Below are 16,349 nucleotides of genomic sequence, written 5' to 3' on the forward strand. Positions count from 1 at the left end.
CGGTGCGAAAGCTGATCAAGCTGGATGAAATACAGTTTATGCTGAACAATCGCACGGTAAGAGGGCATAAGCCATCAGCAATTTAAACTGCTACTTCAATGACCATTCTTTTCCCCCATGCCGGCCTCTCGATAGCGAGAACATTTTTCGTTTCTCGGATCGGGTGCGATTGCTGCGTCCCGCTGCCGTAGCATGTTCTACACCTGCCTTGGACGGTTACTGATGATCGATCTGGGTGAGGACGTTGAGCGCTTTGCCAACTTCATGATGCCGCTGACGCACACGATGGACAACATGGTGATGATGAACTTTCCGAGTGAGGAATCGAAAAAGGAGCTGATCGGACTGTCTCGTGATCTTCGTGGACTGGCGTTGGCCTTCAACTCGAAGACGCCCTACATGATGCTGTTCGATTGGATGTATGTATGCCGGCGTGATACGTTGGGTTCTGTACGATCTAATTGCGAATTCCCTTTTGGATCTTTCTTCCAGCTATCCCGAGTATTCGCCCATCCTGATCCGAGCGGTACAATTCTGGGCCCATGATCCAACGATCACGACACCGGTGCTGAAACTCTTCACCGAGCTAGTGTACAATCGGTCCCAGCGTTTGCAGTTCGACGTCTCTAGTCCAAACGGCATCCTGCTTTTCCGCGAAACGTCCAAACTGATCTGTTGCTACGGTATGGGTTGCTGTAGCAAACCTGCAAGCCTTCCTCACGTACTCCTTTACAATGGTGTTTTGTTCCCTTCTTTCCATCTAGGTGAAAGCATTCTCTCGCTGAACGTGCCCAAGGATCAGATGTACCCGATGAAGCTGAAGGGCATCTCGGTGTGCTTCCAGATGCTGAAAGCCATTCTCGGTGGTTGTTACGTGAACTTCGGTGTGTTCAAGCTGTACGGAGACAACGCACTCGACAATGTACTCACCATGACGGCCAAGCTGATTCTAACGATTCCGCACGAAGACATTCTGGTAAGAGAGTTGGCCATCCATTTGGCGAATGGGCATTTTTGGTTAATTCTATCTTTTGCCTGCTCGTTGCCTACCAGGTCTATCCAAAGTTGTCCCTGTCGTATTACATGCTAATCGACTGCCTGGCTCAGGACCATATCTCCTACATGGCCACCCTTGAACCGCCCCTGTTTCTGTACATTCTCGAGAGCATTTCTCAAGGCTTGAACGCGCTAGGTATGTTTACACTGCTGCTGCTGCTGGACGGTCTGGTTAAGCATCATCATAATGGAAATGGTTTCACTTTTTCTCCTCACTCGCACACACACAGAGCCGCTCGTTTGTTCCGGATGCTGCTCAACGTTGGACTACATTGTAACGCACATTTTCAAACAAATGCAAATAAAAGGTAAGTCAGGTGCCAACAGCCTGATGGACACAGTTTTAAAAGGTGTAGGTATTAATATGTCACATTTTGATAATGTGCTCTTTTCAGTGTCCACATTCCCGACCAAGAAGATACGGCAGGGTGTAGCGCCCGAGGATAATATGTTCCTGAAGGTGATCAAAAGACACCCGGAAATATTGCAGAACCTGCTATCGAGCATGATGAATATTGTGATGTTCGAGGAATGCAAACACCAGTGGTCCATGTCACGACCGCTCCTGGTGTTGATTCTACTCTACGAAGATCACTTCCGGTAGGTAAAACGGAAATGTGAAAAGCCACACATTGGTACTAGCATCTCTATCCTTTCGACAGGCAAATTCGTGAGACGGTCATCCAATCGCAACCCGTCGCTAAACAACCCACCATGGCCCGGCTGTTCGACGTTCTTATGGATGGTATCGAACGGAACCTGTTAATACGGAATCGTGACAAGTGTGTATCCTTTGCGTTTCTCGTTTCTTATTTCTGTCATTGCTCTTTATAAACTAACCACGACCATGCCGCACTTCCAATGATTTCAGGTTTACACAAAACCTGTCCCAATTCCGCCGTGATATCAACGAATGCCTCAAGATCAGCACACAAGCTGCCCCCGTGGCGAACGAAATGGTACCTTAGCATTTGCACACATGCAGCTCAGTTCCTTTCCAGTCTAACGCTAATATTCTCACCGTTTTCCAGGTTGACTAGAATCAGGATTCATCGGAGAGCGATCCGGGCATTGCCGATCAGCATGGGCACAGGTGCGAGGTGCAGATGAACTTCGGCAGCTTCATGATCGTCCCGTTTGATATTTAGAGAAGAGAAGAAAGGAGTAGAGGAAGAAGAAGAGATGACAGAATTTGCGCCGAGCAACTATATGTGGTGCGGGAGGGTTTACTGGGAGAAGATTACAATATGGCGACTGAGTGGAGTGAATAGAAAAGGGGAGAAAAGAGAATTTTTCGGTTATCTTTACCGTGGAGCCTTCACATTGCAAAGAAGGGCGCCATTTTCAGTTTCCAAACGGAACATATTTCCCGATTTCGTATCATTGTTGCGTTTCGTAGACGAAGAACTAAGAAATTTCTATTTCCAGCGTTCTATATTCAAGACTAGCGCATAATGAGCAACCAATTTTCAATACATTTTAAGATCATTCCATACTGGATTGAATGCTACCCGTGGCTTGTCCTTCGGTGCTCTTCTTTTAGTTCTTTTATTCAACCAAAATACTTTTGTTGCTGTACTGTAGCGCTTTTCATACAATTGCAATCTTAAACAGCCTTATTCATAATCGGCGCATTGCTCTCCCCTGATTATTCCGCAGTCATTTGTACCAGTAACCACTCTTTCTTCATTCCACGGTGCAAAAGGCATTCGAAAGGATTTTATATCTCGATTACGATAATCGAACTCTCGTGATGATAGCGGAATAACGGTTCTGTTGTGTCGTTTAATTTTTCTCCACGGTTTCCCTGCCTGTGACCACTTCGGATGCTCGCGAGACGTGACTGTGCGGATGCGATGTATTAGCTGTTAAGTAAGCCCTACAGCGGTGCAAACCGATGGAAGCGTGTGCGTGTCGGATATAGTAGGATTTTATATACAAAACCAGTAAAGGATTAAAGGAAGAAACCGAAGCGAAGAGAAACAAAACAAACCGTGCAGTAGCTCATACACATGCAAATACGTGCTTACAGGAAGAATTTTGGATTGTAGCGCTTGGTTGCTTTGTTTGGGATTCCTTTTTATTCGTTTTGCTCGTTTGCTTCGATTCATTCTGTGCGGGTCATAGGCATATGGACATAGTATGTATAAGTTAGATGATCGCATGGGCACGGACATGGACATGGGTATGTATTAGATGTATGAATTCACTCGATAAAAGAGTCGTGGACATTGGTGTCGCCGGATGTTGGTAGCAGCAGTGCCCGTGCCGTCCGTTCCTTATCCTCCGTTAGTGCGCGGGCATCGTGCAGGAAGACCGGTACCTCGAGGCCTTGCATTTTGGCGGCTCGCGTAAAACCCTCGTTTGACGTGACGGTCACAGCTCGATGATAGAGTCCAAAAGCAAACACCTGGAGGCTACGAGGACGTATCTTGCCGCCAAGCTTCAGCGATTGCAATTCTTTCGGAGCCTGCTCGAGCGGCACATCGGGCAGTACCTGGATGCGTGTAAATAGATCGCGGGCACGGGCCTTCTCTCCTTCGCCACCCAAAATGGTGAGAATGTCGTGGAAAGAATCGTACGCCGTCTGGCAGCAGATGAGCCTCCGTCCAGTGAACAACTGATCCAGTATCGGTTTCATCGGTTTGTCACGTTCCCACCGGGCCTGCTCACTGAGTAACGGTTGCTTGAACTCCCACATGGCCGATCCGTTCGTCATTGCGCTGCAGTACGCGATGAGCGTCGTGACGTCCACGTTGAGGAGCCGTATTTCCTCCTGCCGATCGGATACCGATCCACCAGGATGCTGCTCCCGGTGCTGCGGGTCGTCTGTTAGGGATGTTGGTTCATCGGCGAGTATCACTACCCGAATACCGATTCGTTGTAGCTCTTCGATCAGCTCCTCGTCTAGCCGACTCAAGAACCGAAACACCACCGTCGGTGGCCGGAACATGTAGGGGAAGTTGTTGGCCGCCTGGACATACTCTTCCGCCTGCTCCAGGATCGACTTCGAGCCGTAGCTCGTGCGCCCGTACACGGCATCGCTGAGCGATTTGGGGTTCCGAGCGATTACCTTGATCCAGGTAGCGCCACCATCGCAAACGATGTCGACTCGCAGTGGGCAGGCGCGATCCTCGATCGGAAGTGGGTAATCGACGTGTTTCACGTCGGCGCTCGCCAGTAAACACTCCACCAGACAGCCGAAGTGCGTCAGGTTACTGCAGAGGATGTGATTGATCGTGACTGTGCCGTTCGCTTTGACGCGATTCAGGAACTTCAGCTCTTGACTAATCTTCTTCCGGATCTTTCGCACACCTTCGATCGTTTCGCGCGGCGCCAGGTCGCTCAGCAGCTTCTCGCCAAGGTCAATCTTTTGCTGCGCCAGGTTCGTCAGCTCCTCCACGGTGTACTCATTGGTTTGCATTTTTTCCACTTATCAATTGTTGGCAAGCGTGTGGCCCTGTGTCGCCCGAAGGATTCTCGTTCGTGTGTGCCTTTTTTCACGGGCTCCCCTTGGCCCTCACAGGTGTTGATGCGGGGGGCCTACTATATGAACTCATTTCCTGCTCGAGATGTTTTTGTTTAGAGAACTGTCAACCCCTTCGTTTGACAGCGTTGCGCAAAGACGCTCTGGATCAGCTGTTGAGCGCCGGGTTGCTAGGTTTCAGAGAACCGTTTCTCGATTTCTTCCTTCGAAGTTCGGTTTTCGCATCACTGTTAAAAAAGTAATGGAGTGGATATTTTTAAGCCATCTGCACAGGGTTGTTGAGTTGAGAACGGGAGACTCTTGAATCCCCACGAACTTGACCAAAGGACTGAACCTTCCGGATGGGCTGGCTTGCTTTCCTCTTCAACATGATGCTCGAGCCAGCCGGTCATACTGTAGCTTTAGTCAACTTTCCTCTCAAGAAATATTTAGACGCTGTGCAGAAATGACAAAGCCCTCTTATCCTTTGGGGCACAAGAGTCCCAGAAGGCTTCTTGGTCCTTTGTGTGAGGAGGGACGTAGCAGAAGACCGTCTAAAATCCTGTTAGGTACTGCAGTTCCAGGTAGAGATGGGACGTTGAATTCCGAAATACGTGAACCTATAAATTCCCCGGTCGTAATATATCAATTAAAACACAGGACCTACAATTTAAAGATCGAGTATCTAAGTAAATTAGTAAATAACTAAACGCAGAAATAGAATTCCAATAAAAAAAGGCTACCTGACCCCGCGAGCCCTTACCAGCATCCAGTCATCCCTAGCCGGCGTCGGTGGTGTAATGGTCAGCATAGTTGCCTTCCAAGCAGTTGATCCGGGTTCGATTCCCGGCCGACGCACTGGAATCCTTTTTGCCACACACCACAGTGTATTTTTCTGTATTCGTGAGCTCCGCTTTACCATATATCTACTGATATGCTTTGATACATTTGATCGATTTCAAATTCGGGAATTCTTTCGTTGAAACAGAACCCAGATATGGCGCGCTTCATTTAAACAGCTGTACATTTTATTAAAAAATATTCCCCACAATCCACACAAACGTCTTCATGGCATATATGCGGCTGTCTCGGTAGGCCGCGCGGACTTGATCAAGCATTATCAGTAAGATAACACGCCCACACAATTCGTCAGATCCTCCCAAAAATTACATTAAAGTGTCCTCTACAAGTTTACCCGGATCCAGCACATTCTCTTCTTTGTCATTGTGGTCCTGCCTGTTCCAGTCTGGTTCTACTAGCAGGAATGAAATAATGGGACAAAAAAATACAGCACGAAATTGTGGATTAGTGATGCAAAAGCCATTTGAACATTAGGGTGAAGGTGTAACTGTATCTAGTTCCGCATAAGAGCGTCTTCAGTCATTTATAGCAAACCGATCATGCGACACCATCACATTGCATAGCAAGCTGTGACTTTCGTGCACTTATTCTCGCACTTGCAATGCAAATCATTAGTTTCGGTGGTTTTTATTATTAGTTTCGGTAAGTTTTGGAACAAAATTCCAGGTTATCTGTGAGGGCACTGTGGGGTCAGTTATAGCTTACCTTCGGTATTTTCGTTCGCATCGACTTCGATGCTGTTTTCATGTTCGTTTGCTGAAGACACAGCAACGGCAGCCTCGTCATTCATTTGATCCTGCTCGATCGCTTCCAATGCGTAGTGAGGGTCATCAGCCGGGATCGAGAAGTGCGAATCATCATCGTCGTCTTGCTCGGCCGCGATGACGACCTTTGCATCGTCATGATTGTTATTAGATGATAGCTGCACCAGTTCAGCTTCGTTGTCATCGTTGTCTGACATCTCTCCTAGTTTATCAATGCTGTCTTCGTTCAACGGCTGCTGCTCGAAGTTCGCCACCAGCCGTATCCTTTTCACGGAAGGACCTAGCATTGATGAGTCTGCACGATCGTCACCACTTTGTTTGGGGTGGCCACTCTCCGGACCGCTTCTGCTGTTACTCGTTTTGTCCACTGCAGAAGCATGTTGGTTACCATCATTATCACTGGTCTGTGTTGCGTCACAGTTATGGCTGGCATCCGTACGGGCTACCATTTCTCCGTTCGCCAACCGTAGCACCTGATACGGACAGTTCGCATCTCGCCGACACTGGTATATAGCTGATCCGTCGCTCCGCAAGTTGCTCCGATACAACCGATATCCACCGAACCGCGTTGTCTGTGGGGCTACAACTTCTTCTTCTTCTTCTTCCTCGTCTTCTTTTTTCTTCCGAGCGAGATCCTTTGACTGCTGCTGCTCCTGCTCCGACGGAAACTCCGGCTCCTCGCTGCGATGGGTATGCGTATGGTTGCGATCATCCACGATCATGCCATCTGGCAGAACCTGTAGCGTAACCAGGCAGCGTTGTTTCTGACGTTTGCAACAGCGCCAGTACTGAATGCCATCCGCTTGTGTGCGATTATGCCAGTATCGATACCCTTTGTAGCACATCGCACCGATAGTGTTACGGGTTTTGGTGCCAGTGCTGGTCGCTGCTGCCCTTGGTGTAGGGTAAGAAAACCGACGTGTTGCGTTCGAAGCAATCCGCAGTCGGTCTACCGCTGTAAGGCTAGTGGCTGACTGCTGCTGCTGCTGTGAAGTCTCGGTACCGGAAACCACATCCGGCCGATGTGTATGCTCCGTCTTCATGCCATTCAGTATACCGCCGTTCGCCAGCCGGTAGATGGACGCTTGACAATCGGGGCGCCTGCTGCAGAGCCAAAGGATCGAGTTGTCAGCACACTTACGCCCATACTCGTACCGGTAGCCGGCGTGCAGCAGTATCTTGGTCGGACTCGATGGTACCGTAGCCGCTTCAACAGAAGAAGCGCGTGGAGCAAGCGACCGTTGCGGCTGCCAGGGGGGATGTTGATGTTCACGATCGCTCGGTGGTGCCGCCCGACCGTTCGGCAGTATTTCCTGCGAGACGTAGCACCGTTTGTTCTGTCCGATTAGCTCCTGGCAGGACCAGATGACCGAACCGTCCGGTTTGCTGCGCGGTGTCTGATACCGTTGGCCTTCGTACAGTAGCAGGCTGCGGCCCAATTTCGATTCGGTAATCTCGAAGTGGCGCGAACCACGACCAATGTTCCGCAAGATAAACGCACTCCCGGGAGGCCTATGCGTGTGCTCAATGGACAGGGCTGACACGAGTAGTCGACCGGATGGCATTAACAGCACCACCGACGCCTTGCATGCGTTTGTGGCCGTGAATCGGGAGCACACGTACCGCTTGCTCCCATCCGGTAGTTCCTTGTCGAAATCATAAAAATAGTCCTCGTACAGTAGGCAGCGCTTGTACTGGGACACCTTGATGAAGCTGTACTTTTTGGTCTTTTTCATGTAGTTACCGGTACGACCGGCAGCTACCACAGCACCATTGCTGTTGCTACTATCGAGCTCTTCTCTGGCTTCTTCTTCGTCGTCATCGTTTTGCTCTTCGTCCGTCGATGAGGAGGAGTTTTCCTTCGCTTTTCGGTTACCAATTTCGAGCATCCTAAGATGAAGGCTCACTCGCTCGCTCGACACCTGCGCCACATTCTTATCGGACACGTCAATTGATACTACCTTTTCCTCCTCTTCTATCTCCTCGACTTCGTCTACTTCCTCCACCTCCGCGTTCTGTTCTGCCGGTACGTACGTTTCGTCTGTCGGCGGATGATTGTGACTCAGATCGTTTCGCATCGTCAGTAGGCCAGTGTGCGAATCGATCGAAACCGTAGCGAAACACTTAAGCTTGAACTGCATCCGACATCGGTAGCTCACGGTACCATTAGCCAACCGGCTGTGCGTCCAGTACTCGTACCCATGGTGCTGCAGTGTCGATCCACGTGGCTTCTTCAACATCACGTAATCCTTGTACACCGCTGTTGTACCATCTGCCAGTTTTGATGCCGCCAGAGACTTTCGCTTTGTTGCCACCGGACTCGAGGGAGCAGCCGATCCTGTCAACGGCGAGTTTGGGACAGAGGCAGATCCTGGTGCGCATGGTGGATGCGAATGAACTTCTCCACGGTGATGCGTCAGAATCTTGTCTGCGGATAGCTTCATCATCATACGGCAACCGTGCGGCTGGAAACCGATGCAACGGTAATATTCGAGCCCATCCTTGCGTTCCCAGGTGCGCTGATAACGGAAATTTTGGCACCGTATTGTCCGACCGAAGCGTCCCTCGAACTGGAAATCACGCGTACCCGCGGGATCGATCTTTTCCCGATAGAGTGGTGCCGGCGGAGCTGGCTGAACATCGTGATTGTGTCTGCAGCTACTTGCATTCCGAATCGTATCTTCACTCAGGCTACCCGACGGTAACATGTACACCATCGCACGACACCCCGTTCCGTCATTTGACGTCGAAGCCCTGGCACAGCGCCACAGCGTGGCATGATCGGACGCCCTTTGGCTACCTGTCGACAGGAAGCGTTCCTCTTTGTAGATAAGCACATCGGTTTGATCGTCCGCCGTGCGCACGAAACGGTAGCTGCCACTGTCTGTATTGCCTTTCTTTTCGTCCTCTGCACAGCTTTCCTCTTCGCCTGCGGTTTCCAGCTCCTGCTGGCTCACCGCTCGGCTGCTATTCGACGACGCTGCAGCCGAGCTTCGGCCGTTGCTCTCGGCGACCGATGTCATGTCGACTGAATGGTTGTGGTCGTTGTCAGGGGACGGCAGTATCTTGCCCTTTTTGGTGACGCGGAGCAGTGCCCCACACTTCAGTGGCTTCCGGTAAGCGCAGCGCCATACGTTGACTCCGTTCGAGAGCGTGTAGCCGAGATAGTAGCGGCGGCCTTCGTACACGAGCCGTTTCTGGCCCTTGTTGTTCTGCTCAAAGCCATACTCCCCGCAATCGGTGTAAGTTAGCGGTTTGCGGGATGACGACGACGATGCAGGTTGATTGGTTGTCAATTGCGTCGATACCGGCGACGGTGTCACCGGTGTCCGCTCCTCCTCAACCGACTCGACGGACGGTATGATGCGATGGGTAAAAAATCGTTTTACCAGCTCCTGGAAGGTGCCAGGCTTTCGACCGAGCGTCAGTCTCACCCCAGCAACGCCATCCGCATTCTTACTGTGAATGTGCTCATCCTTGGTCCGGGTTACGCTCGCGCCATCAACCGACACGACGACGGCTGCACGGCAATGTTTTTTGGCGTAGCAGCGCCACGTGCTTTGCCCATCCATGCGCTCCGTCTGCAGGCTGTACCGATAGCCCTCGTACAGCAGCGCGAGCCGTCCTCGGGGCGTACGGTATAGCTCGAACAGTTCGTCACATTCGCGCTGCTGTTGCTGCTGCTGCTGCTGCTGGTCAGGAGGATCATGATTGTGACTATACATGCTCTGCACCTTCATCTTTCCACCCTCCTGCGTGACTGTCTTGACCTTCGCCGAACAGTAATCGGACGTGGTGCAAGCCCACACCGACGAACCGTCCGCTTGCACAGTCGGCATCTTCCGGTACCGATGATGGTTCCAGCTAAGAATGCTCCCCTTGATCACCGGCTTCGTGTTGACCGTTTTCGGTGTCAGTGTGGTCGTGGAGGAGACGGGACCGCTGTCTGTTGCCTGGTCAGGCAAGCGTACCACCGGTGGCAGTTCTTCGAGGGGACGATGATTGTGCGTGTACTCACTGTAGTGCGTCAGTTTCCCATTCACATCGACACACACACGGGCCAGGCACGTGTTACCGTTCATGCCGCAGCGCCACATCACGCTACCGTCCGCTCGGGTGCCCGACTTTCCATAACGGCAGTGATCGTACACGAGACATTCGCGGTTGATACGATTGATGCTGTAGTAGTACTCTTGGTCGTCGGTTTGATCCTCTTCCGTACCGCCGGATGGTTTCTTCTCGTCCTCTTTATCTTCCTTTTCCTCTTCCTCTTGACTAACGGCATCTTCCTCCGGTGCGAGAGGGTGATTGTGATGCTCGTTGACAATTTCCAGCCCCCCGTTGGTGTGAATTTTGAAGGCCGCGCGGCATTGGGTTTTGTTCATGTTGCAAATCCATGCCACGCTACCGTCGCTCCGTTGGCCTCTGTGTACGAAGCGTCCCCCACGGAACAGGATGCTGTTCGTGTTGAGCCGATTCTTTACGACCCGGTAGGCGGCTTCCGCCTTCGGGATGATGGTTCGATGCTCCGTTGCGTCACTCAGCTTTGGTTTATCGTCTTGGTCGGACAGATCGCTTCCAGCGTCATCATTCGTTGTGCATGGGCTCGTCGCCGCTGCCCCACTATGCTGTGGATTCTGCTCGGTTGGTGGATGGCAGTGCTCGTGCCCGCTCGCCTTGGCAATGGTTTCATCGGGAAACAGTATAATGCCCGCCCAGCAGCCCTGCGTTCGCTGGGAGCACCGCCAGAACGACGATTTGTCCACCCGGTCTCCCTTCCGCGTGTAGCGGTAGCCAGCGTGCACCAGACTCTCGCCATTCTTCGTATTCTTCACAAAGTACCACTCGCTCTCGGTGAACGTTTTCTCGTCCAGCGTGTACACGCGTCGCCGTTGACCGTTTTTCACTACTTTTGCCGTTGGCTCCTTTGAGATCTCCTCCGTTGGGCTGTGGTTATGGTGTATGGTACCGTCGAAAACGAGACTGCCATTCGGTGCCATCGTTAGCCTGGCGTTGCAGGTTTTAGAGTTCATACGACAGTACCACTTGATGGTGCCATCCGGTCGAACCAATCGCTTGCAGTACCGGTAGCCACGGTGTACGAGCCCTTCGTTGCCCTTCTTGTTCTTGATCAATCGGTAACCGTACCGGCGAGCCATCGCCGGTATGATGCGCGTCACGTGCCCTGCGAGATTTTTGGGCGAAGGCGTTTTGGTACGCAACCGGTCGGTTGCCTTGAGAATGTTCAGTGGCCGTATTGAAACCAGCGGCTGTTTTATGACGGCGATTTCGCTCTCCTTTGTTTCGGGGCGCTGCGATTTCTTCTCCGTTGGGCCGTGACAGTGAGTTTGCGACTGCAGTGTGTACACCAATCCGTCCGCTGCCATAACGACCATAGCACGGCAGTCGGTACCGGAGTTTACGCATCGCCACCGATCCGTCATCTTGCCGTTCACACATCGGCGTTGGTACCGGAATCCATCGTAAACGAGCTGTTCCCTACCGTTTGCAGTTCGGAGGAGCCGGTAAGCAAACGAACCCGTCGTAGATAGCAGATTGACGCGCTTCTGGCGCACCTGATCATGCTCGTGGGTCCCGAGGATCTCCACCAGCCCATGCTGATGCTGGATCGCCTGCGCATTGCAGCGGTCGTAGTTGCGCCGACAGCGCCAAATAATCGCACCATCCTCTCGCTGATTTTCCTTCTCGTACAGACATCCGTCGAACAGAAGCCGCAACTTTTGGTTTACATTGCGCACGATTTGGAAATTGTAGCCCCGCCTTAATGAGCCCGCGACACCGGTCGGTTTGCTGGATTTACCGGCCGGTTTCGCTTCGTCACCAGATGGTATTTCTACTGGGATCGTCTGTTCCTGTTGTTCCAAATCGGCATTCATGTGACTACTCAAGTACGCGCTCAAATCGATATCCTCGGATTGATCCGCCAGCTCATGCTGCCCACTAGCATCCCGCGCATCTTCTTCCACTTCATCATACCCATCTTCCTCGTCTGCTTCATCCTCGTCGTCGTCGTTACGCTGCTCGGTCCGACTTCTGTTCCGTCGTCTTGGGTTCATGCTACCGTATTGTCCATCGTGATTGTGTCTTCCGATCGTTTCGATCGTCTTCGAGGGAGTAAGGAAAATGCCGGCTTCACAGGTACCACCATTTACGCGACACTTCCAGTACGTCGTACCATCCATTCGCCGGTGCTTCATACTGTACTGGAAACCATTATGTACGATCGACGTTCCGTTTCGCATGTTGACTACGAACCGGTACTCATTGGTTGACGAAGCGACCCCCGGATCAGTTCCCTGGCCTCCGGTTATCTGGGATGTCCTGCTCTTGTTCAAACGAATCGTTGCTTCGAATCCGCTCAGATAACGTAAAATGGTACGAACCGTAGCGTTCTTAGTAACTGGATTGTGGTGGTTGTGCTGTCGTCGGACCGCTACCATTCCAGTCTGGTTGTTCTGCTCAAGCATCGACTCACAATCAAGCCCGAGGCAGTGCCATACCTGACCATTGTGCACTGCTCCTGCTCCTGTTGCTGCCGCTGGTGCCCGTTGCGAGAACAGAAAGCCTTCGCAAAACATGTACTGTTTACCACTTTTGCTCTTCAACAACCGATGTTTCTGTAGCGTATCCCGCGCATTTTTCTCTGGAGCCATCGTCGTCGTATGGTCGTCCGGATCATGCTGCATTTCGTCGTCACTCGTAACGTACAATCGCTTATCAATGTCATCCTCTAGATCTAGTTCTTGCTTCACGTGAACTTGACTGTACGTTCCGTCATCCTAGAAAGTAACGAAGGAAAGAGAATACATAGAATGCGAACGGAGAATTCTGAATGTTTGATCGTTCTAATGTTTCGTAAATTGTCTTTCAATGTGAAGTAAAATTTTCCTTAATCCTGCATCAAATATCATCGCGAGTCAGAATAGCAAATATCCGGCGTTATTCTACCGGCACAAGTGCTAGGATGTCAATTGAATAGGATATTGGATAAAATACAAGTACAGGAATAAGATAAATAATTTAAGTGCATAATTGATTGTGCTGACGGAAGCAGTTACACAGGGGAGTCCTGTGAGGTTCTTACAAACTATTACAATTAATGGAACAGTTCTGCGCAGGACTAGTAGCATCTCAGATATTTGCTGCAAGCATTGACACTGTTGTGTACGAATATGAAATAAGTGCACCTTTTAGTACGACTTTCTACGAGTACGACACTACAAACCACCGTCATATTGAGGCAAGGCGGTTACATGCTAGCAGTCTGCAGCGTTGGATGAATAAAAAATGAATTACGAAACACTTGAACCAACATTCGTATGCAAAGACGGGTGAAATGTTGATGTTGAAGAAAAAAAAATATATTGAAGTTAGAATACTTACGCTGCCTTCGTAGTTCTCATCGCTACCCTTGTAATCGAAGAATTCGTCTGCGGGATCATCCATTGGCTCGAGCAGGTTATGCAATGGTCTGGCGTTGTTGGAGAGCTAGTTGAACGGTACGCACAAGAACATAATTATCATCACAACCATGCTGGAATACCTTCTCATCGCAGCATCAATCATATTGAAATTATATAATAGCAGTGTACCGTCTGACCTTGAGTCGTGATTTTAACTTCTTGCGGAGAAAATTTCGCGAGTTTAACGAAACACAAAACATATTAAACCGCGAATTCTCATACGTCTCATTTATGTGTGTTTGAAAACAGGTGACAGAGAATAGACGCAGCATCTGGAAAGCAAGCCGCGGAAAAAATAAAAGAAACTCGGGTAAACTAGGGCAATATCTGCATCGAAAGCGCTAGCAGTCGATGTAACTACGATGGTGCAATCACCTCATGTCTTATATTGAGGAACATTACGGTTCTCCAACAACCGGACTTATCATCGAAACTATTTCAACAAATATTTGTTCACCGGAAGAACCGGGAAAATTCCGGTCACAGCAGAGTAGAATTAACTTCTCGAATACTTCAAGGCATCATCATCGGTTTTGAGTTGTAGACGTGATATGATATTTAGATTCCATTCTATTTCTCTCGAGGGGCAGCTCGGCTCTCCATCGGACCTAGTTTCTAAACCCCTTTGCTGTAGTGACACACCATGCGCCATAATGGTGTTGGTGCGGAAAAATACCATTCCCAGAGTTTAATCTTCGAGAAGGTAGCCAATATTTCACGCACACATGGGCACGGCACCTGCATTTGGAAATAATCGCCACAAGCACAAACTTTCCCCAGAAAATGTGATGCCCAGAATATTGCTAGGATTTTATCACGATACTAGCATGTTGCAAAGGGAACTAATATCCATCTAACTCAGCATATGTCTACAGAGGAAGGGATGTATTGGCATTTAGCACAGTGTTCAGAACTGGCGCAGTGAAGGCAATACTCGAATCATCTTCAAGGTTGCAGTTATAGGGTACCCAAAAATGTGGGCAAACAGGCAACGCACCGTGGTTCGACAAGAGTACGTCACGCTTCTCGGCCCATCGAACTCGGGCATGGAGCTGTACGTGGTGGTGGCAGTTAGCGGCGACGTTCAAGATCGATACATGCGCACACTAGTCATACTCCTACTGTACAACAATGTTACACACTCCCACCGTTATCAACTACTTGCGGTACTTTCCATACATTCCATGGAAAACTGGAGCGATGTAGAACAAAACAAAAATCCTAAAGACTTACCTGGTACGATGTAGTCGCATGGGGTTCAGATGAATCCAGCACACGTAAACCACTAGAGGACTGGAATTCGGTTGCATCGTCCAGCTCATGGTCTTCGTATTGTACGGCGCTATCGTAGAAGCTATCCAATTCGGTAGTCTTTTCCTGCTTGATACTATCCACGGGTATGAGCGTCGATTGAGCAGGCTCAATGCTACGCGCAAGGCGCCGTTTCCAGTTCCGCTGCAGTACATCGTTGGTACGGCACTGTTCCCGATACTGATAGAATTCTTCGATTTTTGAGACACATGCGAAGCAAATCAACGCATCTTCATCATCGGAGTATTCTATCTGTGAGCGTAGGACAGAACCCAGTTCCGATCAGAAATCAGCCGGGCATCCAGCAAGAGCAGAAGATAAGAGAAGAAGAGTAAGCTAAGCAATCGGAACGTTCTTGAACCCACAATCAGGCATATATCAATACGCTAGGAATTGAATTCTAGTGTTGCTTAGATTCCGTCCTACGTGGTGAGTTGTTACGTTAACATGTATCCGTGAACTACTCTAGTGTCTGTATACACTAGGAGTCGTAGAAGCTATTCCCCGACATTGAAGGTTCCGACTCCAGCAAGCCCACTAACAGAAAAGACTACGGCATTGCCCCGGACTTTGTACTTCATTCTATAAATGGAACTTACCTGGACTGTGGTGCAAGCCACAATTTTGCGTAGAAGAACTTCATCCCTGTATCCCGCTGGAAACAGCTCGCGGAGATTGCTTTCGTCGTTGCAGCACAGGCGGCAACAACCGAACCGGATCGCATACTCACTTTCGGCCAAACCACTAGATCCGTCCAGGTTAATGTGAAACAGAGTTCCGTCGTTGGATGGCCTTCCATCAACGACGTTTGCCATTTTGGCAACAAACACCTCAGCTTCCTCGAAAGTCGCCTGTTTTTCACCTACACGGCGCTACACGGAGCACTCTCGGTCGGACACATCGACCGGCAGGATTAATCCCTTGGAACTTCCGCGGACTTCTGGGACGCGCACGTCCAGAACTGGAACCAGTAGAACGTAATTCTCAACAGAACTCGGAACTTCCCAAACCTCGAACAGACTCGTACAGGAGGCAAATAATGGGAAGCGATATCGATGCGCTCTCTGCTCTTCACTCTCGCTAAACGTGGACCGTCCACACCACTACATCTGCAAGGCCGGATCCGAAAACTCGGTCAATAACCAGTCACTATCTTATTGATTTCTCCTCTGTCGTGTGCAGCATCTGGAATAGAGACACCTCTTTTCTGTCTGCTCCATGATATTCGCCAGCTTACAAGAATGCTCCCAATTATCACAAAAGTCCGCCGGCACACCTGCAGATAAACAATAGACGTTGTTGCTGTGCTGCTCACACCGTGCTGCCCCATCTCTTTCCAACGTGAAGCAATCCGATGTCAAACAAAATCCGACCTGTGTGTTTATGCTGCTTAGTTGAAATGCAAAT

At 50.1% G+C, this 16,349-nt stretch overlaps 3 protein-coding genes and 1 non-coding gene across 14 annotated transcripts in view; 2 read left to right on the top strand and 2 right to left on the bottom strand.

The window, feature by feature from the left end:
• The window catches only part of LOC125950331 (ran-binding protein 16), a 6,010-nt gene extending 3,492 nt beyond the window's left edge, over window positions 1–2,518 (top strand). For all 10 annotated transcript variants that reach the window (XM_049678219.1, XM_049678214.1, XM_049678218.1 and 7 more), the window contains exons 4-13: window positions 1–56; window positions 136–419; window positions 493–683; window positions 765–976; window positions 1,054–1,192; window positions 1,287–1,364; window positions 1,452–1,656; window positions 1,719–1,838; window positions 1,928–2,015; window positions 2,088–2,518. The exon at window positions 1–56 is cut by the window's left edge and continues 89 nt beyond it. In XM_049678219.1, coding sequence (XP_049534176.1) covers window positions 1–56; window positions 136–419; window positions 493–683; window positions 765–976; window positions 1,054–1,192; window positions 1,287–1,364; window positions 1,452–1,656; window positions 1,719–1,838; window positions 1,928–2,015; window positions 2,088–2,096 — 1,382 coding nt within the window. In that variant the 3' untranslated portion in view covers window positions 2,097–2,518. The remainder of the gene's footprint in view (window positions 57–135; window positions 420–492; window positions 684–764; window positions 977–1,053; window positions 1,193–1,286; window positions 1,365–1,451; window positions 1,657–1,718; window positions 1,839–1,927; window positions 2,016–2,087) is intronic.
• A 3-nt stretch (window positions 2,519–2,521) lies between these two features.
• LOC125950332 (UPF0415 protein C7orf25 homolog) lies at window positions 2,522–4,818 on the bottom strand. The gene has a single exon (XM_049678222.1). It carries the CDS (start codon window positions 4,478–4,480, stop codon window positions 3,263–3,265), a length of 1,218 nt encoding a protein of 405 aa, XP_049534179.1. The 5' UTR covers window positions 4,481–4,818; the 3' UTR covers window positions 2,522–3,262.
• A 490-nt stretch (window positions 4,819–5,308) lies between these two features.
• Window positions 5,309–5,380, top strand: Trnag-ucc (transfer RNA glycine (anticodon UCC)). Its single transcript has one exon. It is a non-coding gene; the product is annotated as a tRNA-Gly (tRNA).
• A 148-nt stretch (window positions 5,381–5,528) lies between these two features.
• LOC125951521 (uncharacterized) lies at window positions 5,529–16,227 on the bottom strand. 2 transcript variants are annotated; one of them, XM_049680405.1, is made up of 5 exons: window positions 15,542–16,227; window positions 14,865–15,194; window positions 13,552–13,656; window positions 6,089–12,947; window positions 5,529–5,777 (listed from the first exon to the last, which is right to left on the bottom strand). In XM_049680405.1, exons 1-5 carry the CDS (start codon window positions 15,755–15,757, stop codon window positions 5,689–5,691), a joined length of 7,599 nt encoding a protein of 2,532 aa, XP_049536362.1. In that variant the 5' UTR covers window positions 15,758–16,227; the 3' UTR covers window positions 5,529–5,688. The 2 variants fall into 2 exon arrangements, with proteins under 2 accessions (XP_049536362.1, XP_049536363.1); XM_049680406.1 differs by having other exon boundaries at window positions 5,529–5,774; window positions 15,542–16,226.
• Window positions 16,228–16,349: the final 122 nt, after the last annotated feature.

This window comes from Anopheles darlingi, chromosome 2, assembly GCF_943734745.1.
Source record: "Anopheles darlingi chromosome 2, idAnoDarlMG_H_01, whole genome shotgun sequence".
NCBI classification, from domain to species: Eukaryota; Metazoa; Arthropoda; class Insecta; order Diptera; family Culicidae; genus Anopheles; species Anopheles darlingi.